We start from the raw sequence: 24,060 nt of genomic DNA on the forward strand, positions 1-24,060 counted from the left end.
AATTTTCATATTTTTCAAACAATATAACATTCCCCTTGCTTTCTCATGAATACAGAAGAGGCAACAGTCATAATATCATTAAAGTGGGAAGAGAAGAACAATCAATACTTTATGTTCCTCAAATAAAATCTATTTACATACCTGAGTCTATATTCCCAGCATGAGTCCTCTTTCTGGGCTGAGGAAGCAAGCAGGCCCATCTCATGTCTTACTGCAGCTGCAAGGTCAGGTGATGTCACGTGAGAACGCAATGCTACACTTATCTTGTCCATTATAAGGCGATTCAGTTCCTGAGTGGCTGATAGATCATCTTTAGTCAAAAGACAAAGCAGCTGTCGGACTTCACTTCGGACCTACAATTCAAAAGTAATGTTCAATTCAGTACTGCCCTAGAACAAAACCAGGAGGTATTTTTCTACATCACATTGAACAAACTTTTAAAAATAGTTATCAATATTCCTCATACAAACTTCAATCTAAAGCACAGGCAGAATCTTCTCTAAATACCATGATGAAATCCATTTTTTTTTTTTTTTTTTTTTTTTTTTTTTTTTTTTTTTTTATATATACTTTGTCGCTGTCTCCCGCGTTTGCGAGGTAGCGCAAGGAAACAGACGAAAGAAATGGCCCAACCCCCCCCATACACATGTACATACACACGTCCACACACACAAATATACATACCTACACAGCTTTCCATGGTTTACCCCGGACGCTTCACATGCCTTGATTCAATCCACTGACAGCACGTCAACCCCTGTATACCACATCGCTCCAATTCACTCTATTCCTTACCCTCCTTTCACCCTCCTGCATGTTCAGGCCCCGATCACACAAAATCTTTTTCACTCCATCTTTCCACCTCCAATTTGGTCTCCCTCTTCTCCTCGTTCCCTCCACCTCCGACACATATATCCTCTTGGTCAATCTCTCCTCACTCATTCTCTCCATGTGCCCAAACCATTTTAAAACACCCTCTTCCGCTCTCTCAACCACGCTCTTTTTATTTCCACACATCTCTCTTACCCTTACGTTACTTACTCGATCAAACCACCTCACACCACACATTGTCCTCAAACATCTCATTTCCAGCACATCCATCCTCCTGCGCACAACTCTATCCATAGCCCACACCTCGCAACCATACAACATTGTTGGAACCACTATTCCCTCAAACACACCCATTTCTGCCTTAGGGGATAATGCTCCCGACCTCCACATTTTCATTTATTCCATATCTGCTTCTCATTTCCACATAAGCTTGTTCCTTCACTTTATTCGTACATCTTATTAATGATGTCCCCTTCACTTCATTCTTACAGACTACAATCACCAAGAGTATTTCAGTGACAAATGCCCATACCCATTCTCTCCATATTCTTCCATAACCAATGAACTGTCCTTAAAGATAAACTATTTTTAGTCTTATTCACATGGATTTCATCCTCTACAGTCTGACTTCACTCCTAATCCTTCCAGAGCTCCTGTGCACACATTCATTTTATATAGAAATGAAAGTTTAAAAGTATTTAGTGATCTAAGCATACCCTTAACCACAGTAAACAGCATACAGTAGAAAAAAAGGTTAAAGAGGAACTAGATCGCCATACTTTCTAAGACCAGAAACCTGCAGTTTTAAACATCATACTCTTTAAGACCAGAAACCTGCAGTTTTAAACGTCATACTTTTTAAGACCAGAAACCTGCAGATTTAAACATTTTGTTCAGAATTATGATACCAAACATTCTAATAAAAAAACATATAAAACTAAACAGAATAATAATACTATTATCCAAATACAGTTTGTGTATAACTATTTAGCAATTTTGTTATGCCATTTCTAAACCAGAAAACATCCCTGTAAGCAATGCAAAGAATCTCAATGATATGACTTTGACAGTACATATGTGAATAAGAAGTTATCAAAGATTCCAGACACACAAATACTGTATCATAAGCAATATGTGTACTTTATTCAACCTGGAATGGTTTAAGATGTACTTAACTGCAATCCAAATCTGCCTCACTACATAATCTATCTCATTTCACCAATCTTTACCTTCCTAAAGATTTATCAAATTTGAATCCTAAAAACTTAGACCTATGCATCTCATTACATGTAAATAAATACAGGTCACATATGTATCCAATCAAATGTAAGTAAATGCTACAAGTTCAAATAACTCAATAATGCAATCACCTCCAGACACCATCATAATCGCCAGTACTGTAAGTAAATCTACTCCAAATTTCATGGGCACAGTATCCAATGCTACTATCTTATAACCATTTATCTCAGCTTCACTAAAAACTTAGCTTTCTAAACTCTTGTCAAGTCCAGGAGTTTGCTTACTTTCCAACATTTTTCACATAATTTGTTACATTACTAAAATGTATCTCCCTGAAACTTTCATATATCATTATTCTAATATATCACCAGGTGCCTGTGGCAGGGGTGCATGAAGTTCTCATGGCTGTTTAAATCATCTATGGTAGCTGGGGATGAGGAAGGTAAGAGCAAGGGTTTTCGAGAGAAGGACAAGTATGCAGTTCGCAAACAACAACAGACCCAAGCTCACCACCCCCTACAAACTGCATACTTCCCCCCTCTCTCCAAGGCACTTTGCACTACCTCCCTCATTTCCCTTTTCCATATACAAATCAAACAGCCATGGTAACATCACACACCTGTGACCATTCACTTTCCTCTCTGCATAATAACTCAAATAAAAAATTCTCACTGCTTCTAATAGTTTACCTCCCACACCATATATTTGTAAGAACTTCCATAAGCTATCTTTGTTAACTATTTATTTATATCTATTATACTTTGACGCTGTCTCTGGTGTTAGCGAGGTAGCGCAAGGAAACAGATGAAAGAATGGCCCAACCCACCCACATACACATGTATATACATAAACACCTGCACATGCACATATACATACCTATACATTTCAACATATACACACATATACATACACATATATATACACATGTACACATTCATATATGCTGCCTTCATCCATTCCTGTCACCAACCTACCACACATGAAATGGCACCCCCCTTCCCCCCACGCACTTGCAAGGTAATGCTAGGAAAAGACAACAAAGGCCACATTCGTTCACACTCAGTCTCTAGCTGTCACGTGTAATGCACCGAAACCACAGCTCCCTTTTCACATCCAGGCCCCACAAAACTTTCCATGGTTTACCCCAGACGCTTCACATGCCCTGGTTTAATCCACTGACAGCATGTCGACCCCAGTATACCACATCGTTCCAATTCATTCTATTCCTTGAATGCCTTTCACCCTCCTGTTTGGACATATGGAGAGAATGAGAGAGGAAAGATTGACAAAAAGGATATATGTGACGTGGAGGGAACAAGGAGAAGCGGGAGACCAAACTGGAGATAATAAGATGGAGTGAAAAAGATTTCAAGCGATCGTGGCTTGAACATACAGGAGGGTAAGAGGTGTGCAAGGAACAGAGTGAACTGGAATGATGTGGTATACTGGGGTCGAAGTGCTCTCAGTGGACTGAACCAGGGCATGTGAAGCATCTGGGGTAAACCTTGGAAAGGTCTGTGGGGCCTGAATAAGGATGGGGAGCTGTAGTTTCAGTGCATTGCACATGACAACTGGAGACCAAGTGTGAATGAATGTGGCCTTTTTGTCTGTTTTCCTGGCGCTACCTCACTGAAGCAGGGGTAGCGATGCTGTTTCCTGTGGAACGGGGTAGCGAAAGGAATGGATGAAGGTAAGCAAGCATGAAGATGTACATGTATGTAAATGTCTGCCTATGTGTGTGTATGTATATGTCATTTTTTTTCATGCATATTCGCCATTTCCTGCACTTGCGAGGTAGTGTTAAGAATAGAGGACTGAGACTTATGTATATGGGTATAAGAGTGGGTGGGCCATTTTTCGCCAGTTTCCTGGCGCTGCCTCGCTGATGTGGGAAAGAGATTTTGTATAAGAAAAATGAATAAAAAATACATATAAGTATACAGAAGCAAGCAAAACAAACATGAGCATTTTAACTACAAAGATATAAATTACCTTTTTCTTAAATTTCATAAAAAATCAGAAAAAATGAAATGGGTGAAATATCAACCTGAACAGTGCCCCGGCGAAGATTATATTCCAGGAGGTCGTTGATCAGTCCATGTTGACAGAGTGATGCTCTCAAAGTGGCATTAGTAGCCAATGCACGGAGGAGAGTAATGCAGTGCTCAGTGGCTGAAGCAGCACATCCATAACAGCGGCCAGCTGCTACTGCTCCCTCTTCAGGGCTATTATGTACAGTTCCACTCCGACCTAATGGTGACACCACAGTTTTCTTTCCCCCTTCCTTTTGAGAACGATCGAAGTTTACCAATTCTCGGCGGGATGCTTGAACTCGCTGAGGAGAAAAATTTTGGTTTCATAAAAGTCCACTGGTATATTGAGAAAAATTATCATCCTTGTTATAATTATTAATATCATGATCACTTTCATCATTATCAAGTTTGAGTATAATATGTGGTGTGAAGAAGGTTGATTAAGTAACGATTGGGTAAGAGAGAAATGTGGTAATAAAAAGGCTTTAGCTAAAAGAGCTGGAAAGGGTGCCGAAATGGCTTGGACATGTGGAGAGAATTAGCGAGGACAAACTGAAAAAGAGTATATTAGTGTTAGATGTGGAGGAGACTAAGCGAAGAGGGAGACCAAACTGGAGGTGGAAAGCTGGAGTGAAAAGGATTTTGAACGCTTGGGACTTGAGCATGCAGGAGGGTGAAAGGCATGCATGGGATAAAGTAAATGGCAGTGTAGTAAACAGTGGGTGATATGCTGCCGGCAGATTGAATCGGGGTATGTGAAGCAGCCGAGGGGAACCATGGAGAGGTCTACTGGGCCTGGAGTAGGATATAGTGCTGTGATTTTGAAGTATTACACATGACAGCCTGTGACTGGATGTGAGTGAATGAGACCTTTTCTTCATTTGTTCCTGGTGCTAATGCAATGAACAGCTAACAAGTACAAAAAATATATTACTATTTTTTTTTTTTTTTTTTTTTTTTTTGCTTTGTCGCTGTCTCCCGCGTTTGCGAGGTAGCGCAAGGAAACAGACGAAAGAAATGGCCCAACCCACCCCCATACACATGCCTTGATTCAATCCACTGACAGCACGTCAACCCCGGTATACCACATCGCTCCAATTCACTCTACTCTTTGCCCTCCTTTCACCCTCCTGCATGTTCAGGCCCCGATCACACAAAATCTTTTTCACTCCATCTTTCCACCTCCAATTTGGTCTCCCTCTTCTCCTCGTTCCCTCCACCTCCGACACATATATCCTCTTGGTCAATCTTTCCTCACTCATTCTCTCCATGTGACCAAACCATTTCAAAACACCCTCTTCTGCTCTCTCAACCACGCTCTTTTTATTTCCACACATCTCTCTTACCCTTACGTTACTTACTCGATCAAACCACCTCACACCACACATTGTCCTCAAACATCTCATTTCCAGCACATCCATCCTCCTGCGCACAACTCTATCCATAGTCCACGCCTCGCAACCATACAACATTGTTGGAACCACTATTCCTTCAAACATACCCATTTTTGCTTTCCGAGATAATGTTCTCGACTTCCACACATTCTTCAAGGCTCCCAAAATTTTCGCCCCCTCCCCCACCCTATGATCCACTTCCGCTTCCATGGTTCCATCCGTTGCCAGATCCACTCCCAGATATCTAAAACACTTCACTTCCTCCAGTTTTTCTCCATTCAAACTCACCTCCCAATTGACTTGACCCTCAACCCTACTGTACCTAATAACCTTGCTCTTATTCACATTTACTCTTAACTTTCTTCTTTCACACACTTTACCAAACTCAGTCACCAGCTTCTGCAGTTTCTCACATGAATCAGCCACCAGCGCTGTATCATCAGCGAACAACAACTGACTCACTTCCCAAGCTCTCTCATCCACAACAGACTTCATACTTGCCCCTCTTTCCAAAACTCTTGCATTCACCTCCCTAACAACCCCATCCATAAACAAATTAAACAACCATGGAGACATCACACACCCCTGCCGCAAACCTACATTCACTGAGAACCAATCACTTTCCTCTCTTCCTACACGTACACATGCCTTACATCCTCGATAAAAACTTTTCACTGCTTCTAACAACTTGCCTCCCACACCATATATTCTTAATACCTTCCACAGAGCATCTCTATCAACTCTATCACATGCCTTCTCCAGATCCATAAATGCTACATACAAATCCATTTGCTTTTCTAAGTATTTCTCACATACATTCTTCAAAGCAAACACCTGATCCACACATCCTCTACCACTTCTGAAACCACACTGCTCTTCCCCAATCTGATGCTCTGTACATGCCTTCACCCTCTCAATCAATACCCTCCCATATAATTTGGCAGGAATACTCAACAAACTTATACCTCTGTAATTTGAGCACTCACTCTTATCCCCTTTGCCTTTGTACAATGGCACTATGTATGCATTCCGCCAATCCTCAGGCACCTCACCATGAGTCATACATACATTTAATAACCTTACCAACCAGTCAACAATACAGTCACCCCCTTTTTTAATAAATATGTTAATTGTGTGTGGATGTAACCAAGATGTTAATCATATTAATATCATTATTACTATTATGGTAATCTTAATATTTTCATTGTAATAATTTTCTGTTCTTTTTCACTTCCTGACTGCTTCCCTTCAAAATATCCACGGTCTCCTGCAGCACCAAGGTTTCTCTACAAACAATAACAAGGACAGTATACACCTCTTTGAAGCAAGTTTTCTAATGAGACTTTACTATTACATCAACTGACAATGATATAGCCTTGCCAAATGTGACTTTTTACTCAAAGAGTAGCCAGCCTGAAGCAGGCGGAGTCTGACAAAACTGGAAATATTTTTTCTTTTCTTTCACACATTTCCCCTAATTTGCAAGGTAACACCAGAACAAGAAAAATAAAAGGCCCTATTTGCTTACTGCACTTTCTAGCTGTCATGTATAATGGACCAAAACCACAGCCTCGTATCCACAACCAGGCAGAACTGCTTCATATGTTCTGGTTCAATTAACTGACAGCACGTCTTCACCTTATAAATCACTCCAATTTGCTCTATCCCTTGCATGCCTGGCACCGTCTTGCATGTTCAGGCCCAAAGCCTTCATAGTATCTTTCACTCCATCCTTCCATCCCCTCCTTGGATTCTCCCTTTCCCTTTTTCCCCTTACTTCTGACAAGTAAATTCTCTTACACATCCTTTCCCTGCTTATTCCTTACCTATGTCCAAATCAATACAACACACCCTCTTCAGCTCTTTCATACACTCTCCTCTAATCAACACACCTCTCTTACATCCTATCATTTCATATTCAATCAACCTCCTTACACCATATATTGTCCTTGAAAATTTCATTTCCAACACATTCACCCTATTCTTTACACTTACATCTAAGACCCTCACCTCACATCCATACATTCCTCAATGTGCCCAGGACGATTGCCCCATCCTACACCATATGGTTCACTTCAGCTCCTATGATTCCTTTAACTACCATATCCACTTCAAGGTATGTAAAACACTCAACATCCTCTTGAGTTCTCTCCTTTCAAAAACACACTCCACTAAACCTGTCCCTTTCCAGAGATAAACTGTATTACCATGCTTACATTTCTCCAGTACTCAAGACACCAGCTTCTGCAGTTTCTCACTTGAATCTGCCACCATTGCTATATCAGCAAACAACAACTGAATCAGTCTCTGTCTCTCTCTCTCTAATTCTTTCACTACGAATACCTTCCTGACTAACACCCTACATCTGCCTCCCTATCATCAAATATGTTCAATAATCCTTCAAAGTACTCACTTCATCAGCTCATCTCTGCATGTTACCACTTCCCCATTTGTCCCTTTGTTCTCTTATTTTTCTCATACATTTTTTGGTACTCCACAAAACACTTTGTTCTCCAAGAAGTGTGGTGATACTTGCTTACCCAACTCATAATTGCCCTCTTTTTCAGCTCCTGCACCTTCCTTGACATCCAGCCACTCCCATTCATTTGCTTTCCATCCCCGTAAGTAATGCCCATATGCCTCTCTTTTCTCTTTCATTACCAAGTTAACTTCAACATCCTTCCACTCACTACCCTATCTAACCTACAAACCTACCATCTGTATACCACACACTTGCACATGCCAGCAATGTTTCACTAACACCTCACAATTCTCACCCACTTCCCTAGTTAATGTACACTCACTTTTTGCTATTCTGCACTCAATATCTCTTGATATCTCTTAACATAAGCTTCTTTTCTAGGCTAACTTACTTTCACCATCCTCATCTTGCACACACATTTCCTCTTTTCCAAAAGCCTCTGCAAATCTGTACCCTTGCCTCCACCAGTTCATGTTCAGAATTCAAACCAGCTCTTCCTCTCAGCACATTCACATCCAAAAAGTTTCTCTTTTAAACGCCTATAAATTAGCTCATAAAGCAATGATACTTAATTATCTTTCCTACTCCACGTATACTCACGAATGGCCCTCAGTACTCCTAATCACCACTCCTTTTTTTAGCACACAACTCCACAAGCTGGTCACCATTTCCAATCACATCAATGAATTCCCCATGTGCACCAACCTTAACCTTAGCTGCCACTTTTTGTTTTCAAATCATTGATCACTAATATCCAATCTCTCACATCAAAACTGCTGACACACTCACTTGCCTCCTCCCAAAAGAATCACCCCTCTTCGTCGGACTTCTCATGGCTTGGTTCATAAGCACTAACATTCATCTACCTCATGGTCCACTTTCGGAGCTCACTGCCTTACAATTTCCCATATTCCATAATTCTTTCTTGAACAGTACTACCCTTTCCTTAGCTCTCACCCTCTCACTAACCCTGAACTAAAAAGACATTCTCAAACCTTTCTTCCTCCTTGCACTTGAGCTTTGCTTCATTCAAATTTAGACCATCCATATTCATTTCCTAGAGCATACTGCCTATCTCTCTCTTCTCAGCTTGGTTACATCTAAAGACATTCAGACACCAGAGCATGAGCCTTTGAGGATGAAGGGTGACCATTCCTTGCTTGGCTAATTCTTCTGTTCCATCTTTTAGAAACTGAAATACAAGCAGAGGGTTTCCAACCCCCACTCTTACCCCTCACAGTTGCCTGCTACATACGTATATACACACACACACACACAAACATACATAATAAATGCATGAAATACTATTATCCCTTAATAAGTATCAAGCATTTCTTAAGTAAATATGCATTCCTTCTCACTAAGTAATAAAAAGAGACAGTGATTAATCATCTTACCTGGATAACTTTAGACAGGTCATCAAAGGCATTCTTGCAGTCTCCACAGTATTTCTGGGCTAGCTGCTGAATAGCTCGATTAACTTGAGTACCTCCTGAATTTCCTTCATCACCACTTCTTGCTGCACCCTGTTCACTGATGCGCACCAACAGAAGCTGAATCCAGAAAATGTTTTATTAATGTATAACAATATGGTGACCAACTTCATTAAATTTCACTTCAGTAAACTGTTATTTTAGCTAAAGGAAACAAGAAAATTAGGATTATTTGCAATTTGATAATTATAAACAACTCCTCCTGTGGGTAGGAATGGCAGTAAATATGACATCTGATTGGCTGGAAATACGTGGTACGTAGATTTACTTGGTAACATTTTATGTTTGGCAAGTGTGAGGTATAAAACAAAGCATTATTCAGATATCTTACATGCAGTCTTTGCTGAAAAGGTTAGAAAACTAATTTAATTGTCTTTCTAAGGATTTCATTATATCATGTACCCTCATTTTCATTCTTTACACCGCTCTAACTCTATCATAAACAATCTATCAATCACCAATAAAATCAAGGAATTCACAACTGTACATTAGAGATAGAGCAATCACTCCTACATACAAACCCAGTGTCCAATTTCCACTCAAATTCTTCCTATTCGGAGGAGCTGTTGGAGAACCTCCATTTCTACAGCTTCCCAATAACATCTTTATTAGTTACTACTCCCAAATGCTATGCTTCTTTACAACTTATAGTTCCAAACCCTTTAAACTAATATTACACTGCAAAGTCTCAAATCTTAAAAAATAAGAGAGAGCACTCCTCTATAAGTGTCTTAAACAAGATTTAGCTAGAATGGCATAAGAATCAGCATCGCTTCCTGTGCACAAACAGCTGGTTAAAATGATCCTTTCATGGGAATTCTTAATTCTTTCCCATTTCCTCTCTAAACAGTGTATGCTCTTCATCCATTCCTTTGCATATCTCAAATAATAAACAAAAAGAAAGAAGGATAGATAGATACGCAAAAGACAAATTCAAACTTATCATGCCTGCTTCTTTTATGTAATCAGGGAATGAAATATACTGAATCAATTTTAAACAAGCAATGAATACAAAACAGTTTACATACCTCCAAGGTTGGTTTATAAGCCTGAAGTTGCTTGTATGATCTATCTGCTTTTTCTAGCAAGGTATTGATGTTGAGAACTGCTTTCTTTCGATCATCCTCATTCTCAATTGGATCTACAGCACAGCATGGCCGACACTGTAGAGTGTAATCAAACTTTGCATACTTGCAATATCCACAAGCATTGCAGAGGAAAGGATCTTTTTCATCATAATTTATTGCCCTGAGAGAGAAAAAAATAAGTTGAGTCATCCTAAACTTTGTCAATTCTCATTTCATAACTTTATGTTAATGATCAAATATTCCTTTCACACACTCCCAATCCTGGATGCCACTTTCTGGAGATTCTCACCCAAGTCTGCCGATACAGCTGTATCATCAGCAAACAAAAACAAACTAATTGCCCAAACCCCATCCCCACCACCATCACACAGCAGATCTGCTCCTGTTTCCAATGCCTTCACATTCATCTTCCTTACCACTCTATCCATCAATAGATTAAAAATCTTTGGTGATATCAAACATCCTTAGTGCAAACCCACTTTCACCTGGAAACACTCAACCTCCTCTCTTCCTATCAACACATACACCTTACTCTCTTGATAAAACTTCCACTGCTTTTAGTATCTTTTCTCCCAGACCATATATTTGTAACACTTTCTCTGAAGCATATCCATCCATCCTATCATATACTTTCTCCAGATCTATAAATGTGATATACAAATCCGTTTCCATAAATATTCCTCACACAAAGGAAACAAATGATCCACACATCCTCTGCCACTCCTGAAAATTATACTGCTCATCCTCAATCATTTGTTAGACACATGCAACCACCCTCTCAAATATCTGCTCTCCAAGGTACACTTAACAAGCTTATACCTCTGTGATTAAAATATTTCCTTTTGTCTCCCATGCATTTGGTTGAGAAAAAATCTGATTTAATTTTGTGCATTGTGGAGCATCACTGGAGATGGAATGTGCAAGAAAAGGACTAGTGCACAAAAAAACCAAAGGTTCCCCCAAATTACCAACTTGGAACACACTTCCCTGTTAATGTATAGGTTTCCATGAGAAAATGTGTGTCACACACTGAAGTTTCTTCTAATGAAAGCAATACCATGGAACGTAACCCTTTCTTACATCAAGGGCAAGGTATCATACATGTCCATCATATCTTGTAAGAGTTAAATACTTGGGTAACATTCTTAAAGGCTATCAATAACAATGGGGTATGTGTAGTGACCCACCTGCACTTATGGCACTGGTAAACATTTTCTCCACAATTAGCACACACACCAGGAGATGCTGGCACTGCTGCTGAACATCGAGGGCACTGAAGTGTCTCGGTTGAAGCCTGGAAAACTTATTCAACTATATTCTGGGAATGAAAATTAAAAGGTAAATATGTGTCAAGACTACTAAGTATAAATGATTAAAGCAATATGCAGAGAGAGAAATGTAAGTGCTAATTTACTTATCTACTGATCTCAACTTAATTCAGAATTACATGGAGCAGATGAAGTCATTTCATATCACATTAACAACAATAAAAAAGTCTCTTTTACATAACTTCTCTGAATCTGATGGAATTTGGCATTCACTTTGGTATATACAGAAAACACTCAAGCAAAATTTCAGATTTATATGACCTTTGCATATCAACAAAGATGTCAAAAACATTTTTGAACAAACCCCACAGGCAGGTCACATTCAGTATTCTAAGCCTCTACAATTATCATCGTAAAATACAAATTTTGGTGTCCTACTTAAAAAGCCTATATACAATGTAATCTTTCTAAGTGAATGGATTTTTCTAAATCTAAAAATGTCCCATGTCATAAATATTTCTGAAAACCTCTACAAATCTTCACTGCCTCGACAAGATAATGATCAGACATCCCTCCAGTTGCACATCTCAGCACATTAACATCCAAAAGTCTCTCTTTCGCGTGCCTATCAATTAACATGTAATCCAATAACGCTCTCTGGCCCTCTCTCCTACTTACATGTGTATACTTGTGTATATCTCTCTTCTTAAACCAGGTATTCCCAATCGCTATAATATACTGTATTTTATTTACATCCTTCTCTGACAATCAAATTAATATGCTGGCTGAGTTTTTTGCATGTTCATTTTTCTATCTAAGTGATACATGCTTTGTGAAGTGACCTCATATTCTTACATCTTGCATAACCTCTTTTTTAGTAACAATGTAATCCAAATACTCGAAAATACCCCTTATGATTCCAAACCATATGCCTGTCAAGACTCTCTATCTACCCTACATATAGAAGGAATGATTATCACCGATTTCATTCTTTTATAAACAATGTTTTGTATTTCTTTTGTAATTATTCACTGTTTCTCAGTTAGCACCAGGGACATGCAAAGGCCTCATCTACTCACATCCACAATAATAAAATGATACTTATCCATGCTAGTCTGTTTTCCTTTGTAGACACTAAGCAAAGCTATGCTTATTTTAACCAACCAAACCATCACACTTACTACTTTGCATCCCTTCTATCATGCTTGTTGCCTGGCTTCTTGTCATAGCCTGAGGCTACCCTGACAGTGCATCTCACAAAGAATTGTTCACTCTCTTCTCTCCTCTATCATGGGAAAATTCAAAGCCCTCATCCTCTCACTGTAGCTTAGCTCTAATAATTCAGGTACCATTTAGCTGTCCTTCTCTAAATATTCTTAATCAAATCTTTGCAATTCTTTATATGAAAACATGTGGTGTAAGTGTGAATTTACCTACTTGTTCAGTAACGATAGGGATATCTATACTTTAGAGCCCTATCTCTAACTCTCTTTCCAACGTTAACAAACTTATGTACATCTGTCAGTTTCTGTTAATCATGCTTAAAAAGATAGAAAAAATAACGAGTTCATGCCTAGTTTTCCGACCAGCATAACACAAAAAACTAAAATGCACATGAAGTACAAACTCTAAAACTTTACCTGGAGATTCTCATAGAAGTCGGTGTACTCAAACATAAGGTTACACGCAATAATAGGCAGTGGAAAGTCAATCTTGACTTCAATCTGTCCAGCAGACAAGGTTACTTTCTTAGCATGATGCCACATAGCTGGTAAATTTAAAGGGGATTAGTGATTTCTAAAAATTCAAAAAGAAAAAATATATGATATTCAAACATGAAATTATATTCCTATGATTCAAAACATCCTAATACACTCATACACTTAACTAACTGGATAATATATATAAAAAAAAAAAAAGGCCAGTGTCAAATACCGGAGAGGGCTGTTGTTTTTTGCAACATTTGCAGCAAAACAGAAAAGTGATGCCTATTTTGGAGATCAATGTTCCTTCTGTCTTGGATACATAAGGATACAATAACCTGTAAAACAATATCTTAATATTCTCCTTGATCCAGCGCTTGTCTCACAGAATCAACCTCTCTACTGTCACAAACCATGTTCCCATCTTTAAATCTTTAACACTGAGGATCAACTGTATCATTGACAAATTTCCTCAATTTGTATACATTATGTTAACATGCAACACACACTTCTGCACTAACATATGTTGTTTCTTACTTCTATACTAAGCACACTATGTTGACTCCTCAGTTGATATCCTTTGTCTCCAAACACACCAACTGCAAACATAAAATGTTTCCCCTGTGCATCCCAAATCACTCCTTTATTCTCCATCTCAAATATTTGTCTGTAAACAATATCCACACACTTCATCTATGCATATTTTCTATGCTCTGTTTCTTATGCCTTCAACTGTACTAGAAGCTATTATCTTTCATCATACTACCTAGGATTGAATATCTGTGTGTGTGAAAGAAGAAAGTTAAGAGTAAATGTGAATAAGAGCAAGGTTATTAGGTACAGTAGGGTTGAGGGTCAATTCAATTGGGAGGTGAGTTTGAATGGAGAAAAACTGGAGGAAGTGAAGTGTTTTAGATATCTGAGAGTGGATCTGGCAGCGGATGGAACCATGGAAGCGGAAGTGGATCATAGGGTGGGGGAGGGGGCGAAAATTCTGGGAGCCTTGAAGAATGTGTGGAAGTCGAGAACATTATCTCGGAAAGCAAAAATGGGTATGTTTGAAGGAATAGCTGGTTCCAACAATGTTGTATGGTTGCGAGGCGTGGACTATGGATAGAGTTGTGCGCAGGAGGATGGATGTGCTGGAAATGAGATGTTTGAGGACAATGTGTGGTGTGAGGTGGTTTGATCGAGTAAGTAATGTAAGGGTAAGAGAGATGTGTGGAAATAAAAAGAGCGTGGTTGAGAGAGCAGAAGAGGGTGTTTTGAAATGGTTTGGTCACATGGAGAGAATGAGTGAGGAAAGATTGACCAAGAGGATATATGTGTCGGAGGTGGAGGGAACGAGGAGAAGAGGGAGACCAAATTGGAGGTGGAAAGATGGAGTGAAAAAGATTTTGTGTGATCGGGGCCTGAACATGCAGGAGGGTGAAAGGAGGGCAAAGAATAGAGTGAATTGGAGCGATGTGGTATACCGGGGTTGACGTGCTGTCAGTGGATTGAATCAAGGCATGTGTATGGGGGTGGGTTGGGCCATTTCTTTCGTCTGTTTCCTTGCGCTACCTCGCAAAAGCGGGAGACAGCAAAAAATTCATAAGCCTTATCCCTGGGGATAGGGAAGAAAGAATACTTCCCATATATTCCCTGCACATCGTAGGAGGCAACTAAAAGGGGAGGGAGCGGGGGGCTGGAAATCCTCCCCTCTCATTTTCAATTTTCCGGAAGAAGGAACAGAGAAGGGGGCCAAAAGAGGATATTCCCTCGAAGGCTCAGTCCTCTGTTCTTAACACTACCTCGCTAACGTGGGAAGTGGCGAACTGCATGAAAAAAATTTCATACGCCAGACAATATTGGTTAATATGTATAACATCCCTGGGGATAGGGGAGAAAGAATACTTCCCACGCATTCCCCACGTGTAGTAGAAGGCAACTAAAGGGACAGGAGCGGGGAGCTAGAAACCCTCCCCTCCTTGTATTTCAACTTTTTAAAAGGGAAAACAGGAGTCATGCAGGGAGTGCTCATCCTCTTCGAAGGCTCAGACTGGGGTGTCGAAATGCGAATGGATGTAACAAAGATGAGAAAAAAGGAGAGATAGGAATGTTTCAGGAAAGGAGCCTGGATGCTTGTTCTGAGTGAAATGAAGTTCAAGGGTAAAGGGGAAGAGAGGTTTGGGAATGTCTCGAGAGTACAGTCAGGGGTTGGTGAGAGGACAAGAGCAAAGGAAGGAGTAGCACTACTCCTGAAACAGGAGAGGTGGGAGTATGTGACAGAGTGTAAGAAAGTAAACTCTAGATTGATATGGGTAAAACAAAGTGGATGGAGAGAGATGGGTGATTATTGGTGCCTATGCACCTGGTCATGAGAAGAAAGATCATAGGGTAAAACTGAAAGTGGATGGAGAGGGATGGGTGATTATTGGTGCCTATGCACCTGGTCATGAGAAGAAAGATTATAAGAGGCAAGTGTTTTGGGAGCAGCTGAGTGAGTGTGTTAGCAGTTTTGATGCATGTGACCAGGTTATATTGATGGGCGATTTGATTGCAAAGATGAGTAATGTGGCAGATGAGGGAATAATTGGTGTACATGGGGTGTTCAGTGTTGTAAATGTTAACGGTGAAGAGCTTGTAGATTTGTGTGCTGAAAAAGGACTGGTGATGGGGAATACCTGGTTTAAATAGAGAGATATACGAAGGTGAAGACTTGTAGAGGTTTTCAGAAAAGAAGTGAGAATGCTGGTGTAAAGAGAAAGGCAAGAGTAAGTGAGCTTGGAAAGGAGACTTGTGTGAGGAAATATCAGGAGAGACTGAGTGCAGAATGGAAAAAGGTGAGAGCAAATGATGTTAGGGGAGTGGGGGAGGAATGGAATGTATTAAGGGAAGCAGTGATGGCTTGCACAAAAGATGCATGTGGCGTGAGAAAGGTGGGCAGATTAGAAAGGGTAACGAGTGGTGGGATGAAGAAGTAAGATTGTTAGTGAAAGAGAACAGAGAGGCATTTGGACAATTTTTGCAGGGAAATAGTGCAAATGACTGGAGATGTATAAAAGAAAGAGGCAGAAGGTCAAGAGAAAGGTGAAAGAGGTGAAAAGAGGGCAGATGAGAGTTGGGGGTGAGAGAGTATCATTGAATCTTAGGGGAGAATAAAAAGATGTTTTGGAAGGAGGTAAATAAAGTGCATAAGACAAGAGAACAAATGGGAACATTGGAAAAGGGGGATAATGGGGAGGTAATAAGTACTGGTAATGTGAGGAGATGGAGTGAGCATTTTCAAGATTTGTTGAATATGTTAGATGATAGAGTGGCAGATATAGGGTGTTTTGGTTGAGGTGGTGTGCAAAGTGAAAGAGTCGGGGAGAATGGTTTGGTAAACAAAGAAGAGGTAGTGAAAGCTTTACGGAAGATGAAAGCCAGCAAGGCAGTGGGTTTGGATGGTATCACAGTGGAATTTATTAAAAAAGGGGGTGACTGTGTTGTTGGTGAGGATATTCAATGTATGTATGGCTCATGGTGAAGTGCCTGAGGATTTGCGGAATGCATGCATAGTGCCATTGTACAAAGGGGATAAAGGTGAGTGTTCAAATTACAGAGGTACAAGTCTGTATTTTTGGGAAACTATATGAGAGGGTACTGACTGAGAGGGTGAAGGTATGTACAGAGCATCAGATTGGGTAAGAGCAGTGTGGTTTCAGAAGTGGTAGAGGATGTGTGGATCAGGTGTTTGCTTTGAAGAATGTATGCTGAGAAATACTTAGAAAAACAAATGGATTTGTATGTAGCATTTATGGGTCTGGAGAAGGCATACGATAGAGTTGATAGAGATGCTTTGTGGAAGGTATTAAGAGCATATGGTGTGGGAGGCAAGTTGCTAGAAGCAGTGAAAAGTTTTTACCAAGGATGTAAGGCATGTGTATGAGTAGGAAGAGAGGAAAGTGAAAGTGATTGGTTCCCAGTGAATGTAGGTTTGTGGCAGGAGTGCATGATGTCTCCATGGTTGTTCAATTCATTTACAGATTGAGTGGTTAGGGAGGTGAATGCAAGAGTTTTGGAGAGAGGGGCAAGTATGCAGTCAGCCGTGGATGAGAGGGCTTAGGAACTGAGTCAGTTGTTTGCTGATGATACAAAGCTGGTGGCTGATTCGGGTGACAAACTGCAGAAGCTGGTGACTGAGTATGGTAAAGTGTGAGAAAGAAGAAAGCCGAGAGTAAATGTAAATAAAAGCAAGGTTATTAGGTTCAGTAGGGTTGAGGGACAAGTCAACTGGGAGGTAAGTCTGAATGGAGAAAAACTGGAGGAAGCAGATGGAACCGTGGAAGCAGAAGTGAGTCACAGGGTGGGGGAGGGAGAGAAGGTTCTAAGAGTATTGAAGAATGTGTGGAAGGCGAGAATGTTATGTCGAGGTGGCAACGGGAATGGATGAAGGCAGCAAGTATGGACGTGTACATACTTGGACTGCTTCTTGCAAATGTATAAACAATACTGAGTAAAGTTAATATGAATGTTAAATGCTTTCCAGCTTACTAAAGAAGCAACTACTATTTTAGGTAAGGATGATTTATATATGCACATTTATCGTACTGGACTGCACATCAACTTTCTTTCATTCATTCACATCCATTCTCTAACTGTCACGTGTAATGCTTTTTGTCTAACAGTTCAAGTGCTCTGACTGTGCTCAACTGCCTAGTAAATCCTTCAAGCAAGCAATAATTAACTCAGAAATCAGGTTTCCTGTAAAAACTGAAAATACATCACCAGACAAGTTTGAACATCAATGGCTCAATGAAAATGTGTAAAGATGAAAGCTGTACAAAGTGAATTGAATGTTTTATACATTTTTTTTTTTTTTTTTTTGCCGCTCTCCCGCGTTTGCGAGGTAGCGCAAGGAAACAGACGAAAGAAATGGCCCAACCCACCCCCATACACATGCCTTGATTCAATCCACTGACAGCACGTCAACCCCGGTATACCACATCGCTCCAATTCACTCTATTCTTTGCCCTCCTTTCACCCTCCTGCATGTTCAGGCCCCAATCACACAAAATCTTTTTCACTCCATCTTTCCACCTCCAATTTGGTCTCCCTCTTCTCCTCGTTCCCTCCACCTCCGACACATATATCCTCTTGGTCAATCTTTCCTCACTCATTCTCTCCATGTGACCAAACCACTTCAAAACACCCTCTTCTGCTCTCTCAACCACGCTCTTTTTATTTCCACACATCTCTCTTACCCTTACGTTACTCACTCGATCAAACCACCTCACACCACACATTGTCCTCAAACATCTCATTTCCAGCACATCCATCCTCCTGCGCACAACTCTATCCATAGTCCACGCCTCGCAACCATACAACATTGTTGGAACCACTATTCCTTCAAACATACCCATTTTTGCTTTCCGAGATAATGTTCTCGACTTCCACATATTCTTCAAGGCTCCCAGAATTTTCGCCCCCTCCCCCACCCTATGATCCACTTCCGCTCCCATGGTTCCATCCACTGCCAGATCCACTCCCAGATATCTAAAACGCTTCACTTCCTCCAGTTTTTCTCCATTCAAACTCACCTCCCAATTGAAGTGACCCTCAACCCTACTGTACCTAATAACCTTGCTCTTATTCACATTTACTCTTAACTTTCTTCTTTCACACACTTTACCAAACTCAGTCACCAGCTTCTGCAGTTTCTCACATGAATCAGCCACCAGCGCTGTATCATCAGCGAACAACAACTGACTCACTTCCCAAGCTCTCTCATCCCCAACAGACTTCATACTTGCCCCTCTTTCCAAAACTCTTGCATTCACCTCCCTAACAACCCCATCCATAAACAAATTAAACAACCATGGAGACATCAAACACCCCTGCCGCAAACCTACATTCACTGAGAACCAATCACTTTCCTCTCTTCCTTTACTAAATATAAATAGCATTATACTTTGGATCATCTCATCTAAAGTATGGCTTACCTGGCTTGTTCTTGAGCTCTACAACAGCTTGCACTGATCGGTTGTTGTAAAAGACATTCAGAGTTCGAACCATTTTTGTACGTTTCAGATCAGCTATTCGGAGTGTAAGTCGACTAATCATGTGACTTCCAACTAATTTGACCAACTGAGTTGTTGTTGTGAAGCGAGAATCAACCTAGAAAATGTACAGTGTTAAGTAAATTCTACTTTTGTCATTGCAGTAGAAGAGTACTATAGCATGACCACACCCTTTTGCAAGTGGAAAATATAGCTGAGTAGACTTAAGATACATACTGCAAAAAAGTCTTAATGTTGGGAAGTAATCTGAGTGCCAATGGTGGCAACACTGAAGCCAACATCAGAGTGAACACATACAGTCAATAAAAGTTTCAAGTGCTAATGAAATCAATCAAGACAAAGTGAGCCATATATGGTTTTTAGGACTTGTAACAAAATATATGAAAGTTTTAAGTAAACATATTGAGGAAAACATCTTAATTGGATTTGTTTTCTGAAAAAAAATGAGAATCCATTTGTACTTTCACCTAATTAATGATAAAAAGCAGTCTAAAGTAATCACCTTGTCCTTTCCTGAATATGTTTACAATCGGCCATTCATGTTGCTTATTTCAGTTATTAATAACCCAACATTAGAGAAAAATTTTGATGTGGAGTGAAACTTTTCAACTCTAAAGTTCACACTTTTTCACTACAGGGTCCAAAATACAGTGTAACTACATCAATTATCTTGGGAAGCCTTTAAACTTTAATTAAGTTACTACAGAGCCTTTAGCAAGTTCTCTAGTGGGAAAGGAGTGAGCTTTTTTTTCTTTTTTTGTCACTGACATGTTGCCATCATTACAACTTTCAAAAGCCTTTCTTGGTGATGCTAACAATGCAGAGACCAAGAATGCACTCTGCATTCAAGTTCTGCTCTTTAACCTTTTGGCATGCAATGATCTTTTTTGTAAGTTTTTTTTTTTTTTTTTTTTTTTTTTTTTTTTTTTTTTTTTTTATACTTTGTCGCTGTCTCCCGCGTTTGCGAGGTAGCGCAAGGAAACAGACGAAAGAAATGGCCCAACCCCCCCCATACACATGTACATACACACGTCCACACACGCAAATATACATACCTACACAGCTTTCCATGGTTTACCCCAGACGCTTCACATGCCTTGATTCAATCCACTGACAGCACGTCAACCCCTGTATACCACATCGCTCCAATTCACTCTATTCCTTGCCCTCCTTTCACCCTCCTGCATGTTCAGGCCCCGATCACACAAAATCCTTTTCACTCCATCTTTCCACCTCCAATTTGGTCTCCCTCTTCTCCTCGTTCCCTTCACCTCCGACACATATATCCTCTTGGTCAATCTTTCCTCACTCATTCTCTCCATGTGCCCAAACCATTTCAAAACACCCTCTTCTGCTCTCTCAACCACGCTCTTTTTATTTCCACACATCTCTCTTACCCTTACGTTACTTACTCGATCAAACCACCTCACACCACACATTGTCCTCAAACATCTCATTTCCAGCACATCCATCCTCCTGCGCACAACTCTATCCATAGCCAACGCCTCGCAACCATACAACATTGTTGGAACTACTATTCCTTCAAACATACCCATTTTTGCTTTCCGGGATAATGTTCTCGACTTCCACACATTTTTCAAGGCTCCCAAAATTTTCGCCCCCTCCCCCACCCTATGATCCACTTCCGCTTCCATGGTTCCATCCGCTGACAGATCCACTCCCAGATATCTAAAACACTTCACTTCCTCCAGCCTCTCACCATTCAAACTCACCTCCCAATTGACTTGACCCTCAACCCTACTGTACCTAATAACCTTGCTCTTATTCACATTTACTCTTAACTTTCTTCTTCCACACACTTTACCAAACTCAGTCACCAGCTTCTGCAGTTTCTCACATGAATCCGCCACCAGCGCTGTATCATCAGCGAACAACAACTGACTCACTTCCCAAGCTCTCTCATCCCCAACAGACTTCATACTTGCCCCTCTTTCCAAAACTCTTGGATTTACCTCCCTAACAACCCCATCCATAAACAAATTAAACAACCATGGAGACATCACACACCCCTGCCGCAAACCTACATTCACTGAGAACCAATCACTTTCCTCTCTTCCTACACGTACACATGCCTTACATCCTCGATAAAAACTTTTCACTGCTTCTAACAACTTGCCTCCCACACCATATATTCTTAATACCTTCCACAGAGCATCTCTATCAACTCTATCATATGCCTTCTCCAGATCCATAAATGCTACATACAAATCCATTTGCTTTTCTAAGTATTTCTCACATACATTCTTCAAAGCAAACACCTGATCCACACATCCTCTACCACTTCTGAAACCACACTGCTCTTCCCCAATCTGATGCTCTGTACATGCCTTCACCCTCTCAATCAATACCCTCCCATATAATTTACCAGGAATACTCAACAAACTTATACCTCTGTAATTTGAGCACTCACTCTTATCCCCTTTGCCTTTGTACAATGGCACTATGCAAGCATTCCGCCAATCCTCAGGCACCTCACCATGAGTCATACATACATTAAATAACCTTACCAACCAGTCAACAATACAGTCACCCCCTTTTTTAATAAATTCCACTGCAATACCATCCAAACCTGCTGCCTTGCCGGCTTTCATCTTCCGCAAAGCTTTTACTACCTCTTCTCTGTTTACCAAATCATTTTCCCTAACCCTGTCACTTTGCACACCACCTCGACCCAAACACCCTATATCTGCCACTCTGTCATCAGACAGTATGTGCACTAAAAGTATCAAAATTATTATCTTACTTCTATGAACTGAAAGTAAACCATTCCTAATTCAGATATTGTTTAGTAGATTGCCCAATCTGAAGTAACACAAAACAAACTTTTTTTTTACTTATCATCAGACAAACAACAAATGAAAACTATTAGTTTTTCTAATGAATTAAGAGTCACACATTCATAGTTAAAGGATAACACATTATATACCTGATTGACCAACTGTATGTATACTTTTCTGGCAGGGTGCAATTAATCAAGGCCTTCTCCTACAGTGTGCAAATAAAACAACAAAATCTTCCATTTTCTTACATACTTGTCTGCCGTTTCTTGCATCAGAGAGACAGTGCTAAGAACAGACAAAGGGAAGGCCTCATTCACTGACATCCAATCTCTAGTTGTCATGTGTAGGTGAGGTTAGGTTAGCTATTCACTAACATCCAATCTCTCGCTGTCATGCGTTATGTACTGAAAACAAAGCCTTAAATCCACAACCAGGCCCGACAAATTTTGCCATGGTTTCCCCAGGTATATCTCTTGAATTCACTCTATCCTAAGCATGCCTTTCACCCTCCTGCATGCTCATGCACCAAGCACTCAAACTCTTATTCATTACATCCTTCCATCCCCAATTCAGTTTCTCCTTTCTCTTTGTCCCCATCATTTCTGATACATATATCCTCTCCAATATCACCAAAACTATTCTTTCCACATGTCCAAACAATTTCAGCAGACACTCCTCAGTTCTCTAAACAATATGATTCTAATTGCCAAACCTCTCCCATACCCTGTCATTTCTTATTTGATCAACCCTTCTCACATTATATATAGTCCTCAAACATTTAATTCCTAATGCATTCATCCTCCTCAGTATATTCTCATCTACTGCCCATGCCTCACAGTCATAAAAAATCACTGGAACTACTGGAACTTCAAACATTTCCATCTTCACCCTCCCAGAACATGACCTCCCTTTCTGCATAAGATACAATACTGCAATCCTGTGAGTCATCTCAACTTTTATGGCTCCATTTGCTGCCATGCCCATTTCCTGGTATCTACAACACTTCACTTCCTCAGAGTTTTCGCCCTTCAAACTCAAACCCTCACTAACCTGTCTCTCTGCAATGCTCAACTTAATAACATGACTTTACTTCACATTCACTTTCAACTTTCTCCTTTCACACACACTCCCAAACTCGGACACCAACTTTTGCAGTTTCTCACTCAAACCTGCTGCCAGTGCCATGATATCAGCAAAAACGGACTCATCTCCCTAGGCCATCCCCAACAAACATCAAACCTGCCCCTCTCTCAAAGACCCTTACCTTCACTCCCCTTACACCATCCATAAACAAATCAATTGGCCAGGGTGACATTACAAACCCCTATCACAGACCCATCAACCTAGAACCACTCACTTGCCTCTCACCATACTTGCACACATGCCCTACTCTTTTCATATAAACTCTTCGCTAATTCTAAAAGCTTTTATCCACAACCAGATATCCGTAACTCCTCCCAAAAGGCATCTCAAAGTTTCTTGCAATGAATTCTACCAATCTTATCATACTGTTTAAGTGACAACTACACTTTACTTAAAAGATTTCAGATCATTGTTGATAATAACCTCATCTGATTTGTATTGAAACATGTTTCTTCATATCACAAAAATATTCTCTTACAAAACTGTCCCAGTTTCTTTAAAACTGTCAACATGGTAATTATAAAAAATAAGCACAAAGTAA

General features: G+C 40.2%; 1 protein-coding gene across 1 annotated transcript in view; it reads right to left on the reverse strand.

The window, feature by feature from the left end:
• poe (E3 ubiquitin-protein ligase-like protein poe) overlaps nt 1-24,060 on the reverse strand; it is a 230,217-nt gene that overhangs the window by 58,460 nt on the left and 147,697 nt on the right. Inside the window, exons 60-66 of the mRNA XM_071676253.1 lie at nt 19,498-19,672; nt 13,469-13,596; nt 11,748-11,854; nt 10,501-10,720; nt 9,377-9,532; nt 4,118-4,405; nt 142-353 (exon numbers count right to left, since the gene is read on the reverse strand). Coding sequence (XP_071532354.1) covers nt 142-353; nt 4,118-4,405; nt 9,377-9,532; nt 10,501-10,720; nt 11,748-11,854; nt 13,469-13,596; nt 19,498-19,672 — 1,286 coding nt within the window. The remainder of the gene's footprint in view (nt 1-141; nt 354-4,117; nt 4,406-9,376; nt 9,533-10,500; nt 10,721-11,747; nt 11,855-13,468; nt 13,597-19,497; nt 19,673-24,060) is intronic.

This window comes from Panulirus ornatus, chromosome 22, assembly GCF_036320965.1.
Source record: "Panulirus ornatus isolate Po-2019 chromosome 22, ASM3632096v1, whole genome shotgun sequence".
Lineage (NCBI taxonomy): Eukaryota > Metazoa > Arthropoda > Malacostraca > Decapoda > Palinuridae > Panulirus > Panulirus ornatus.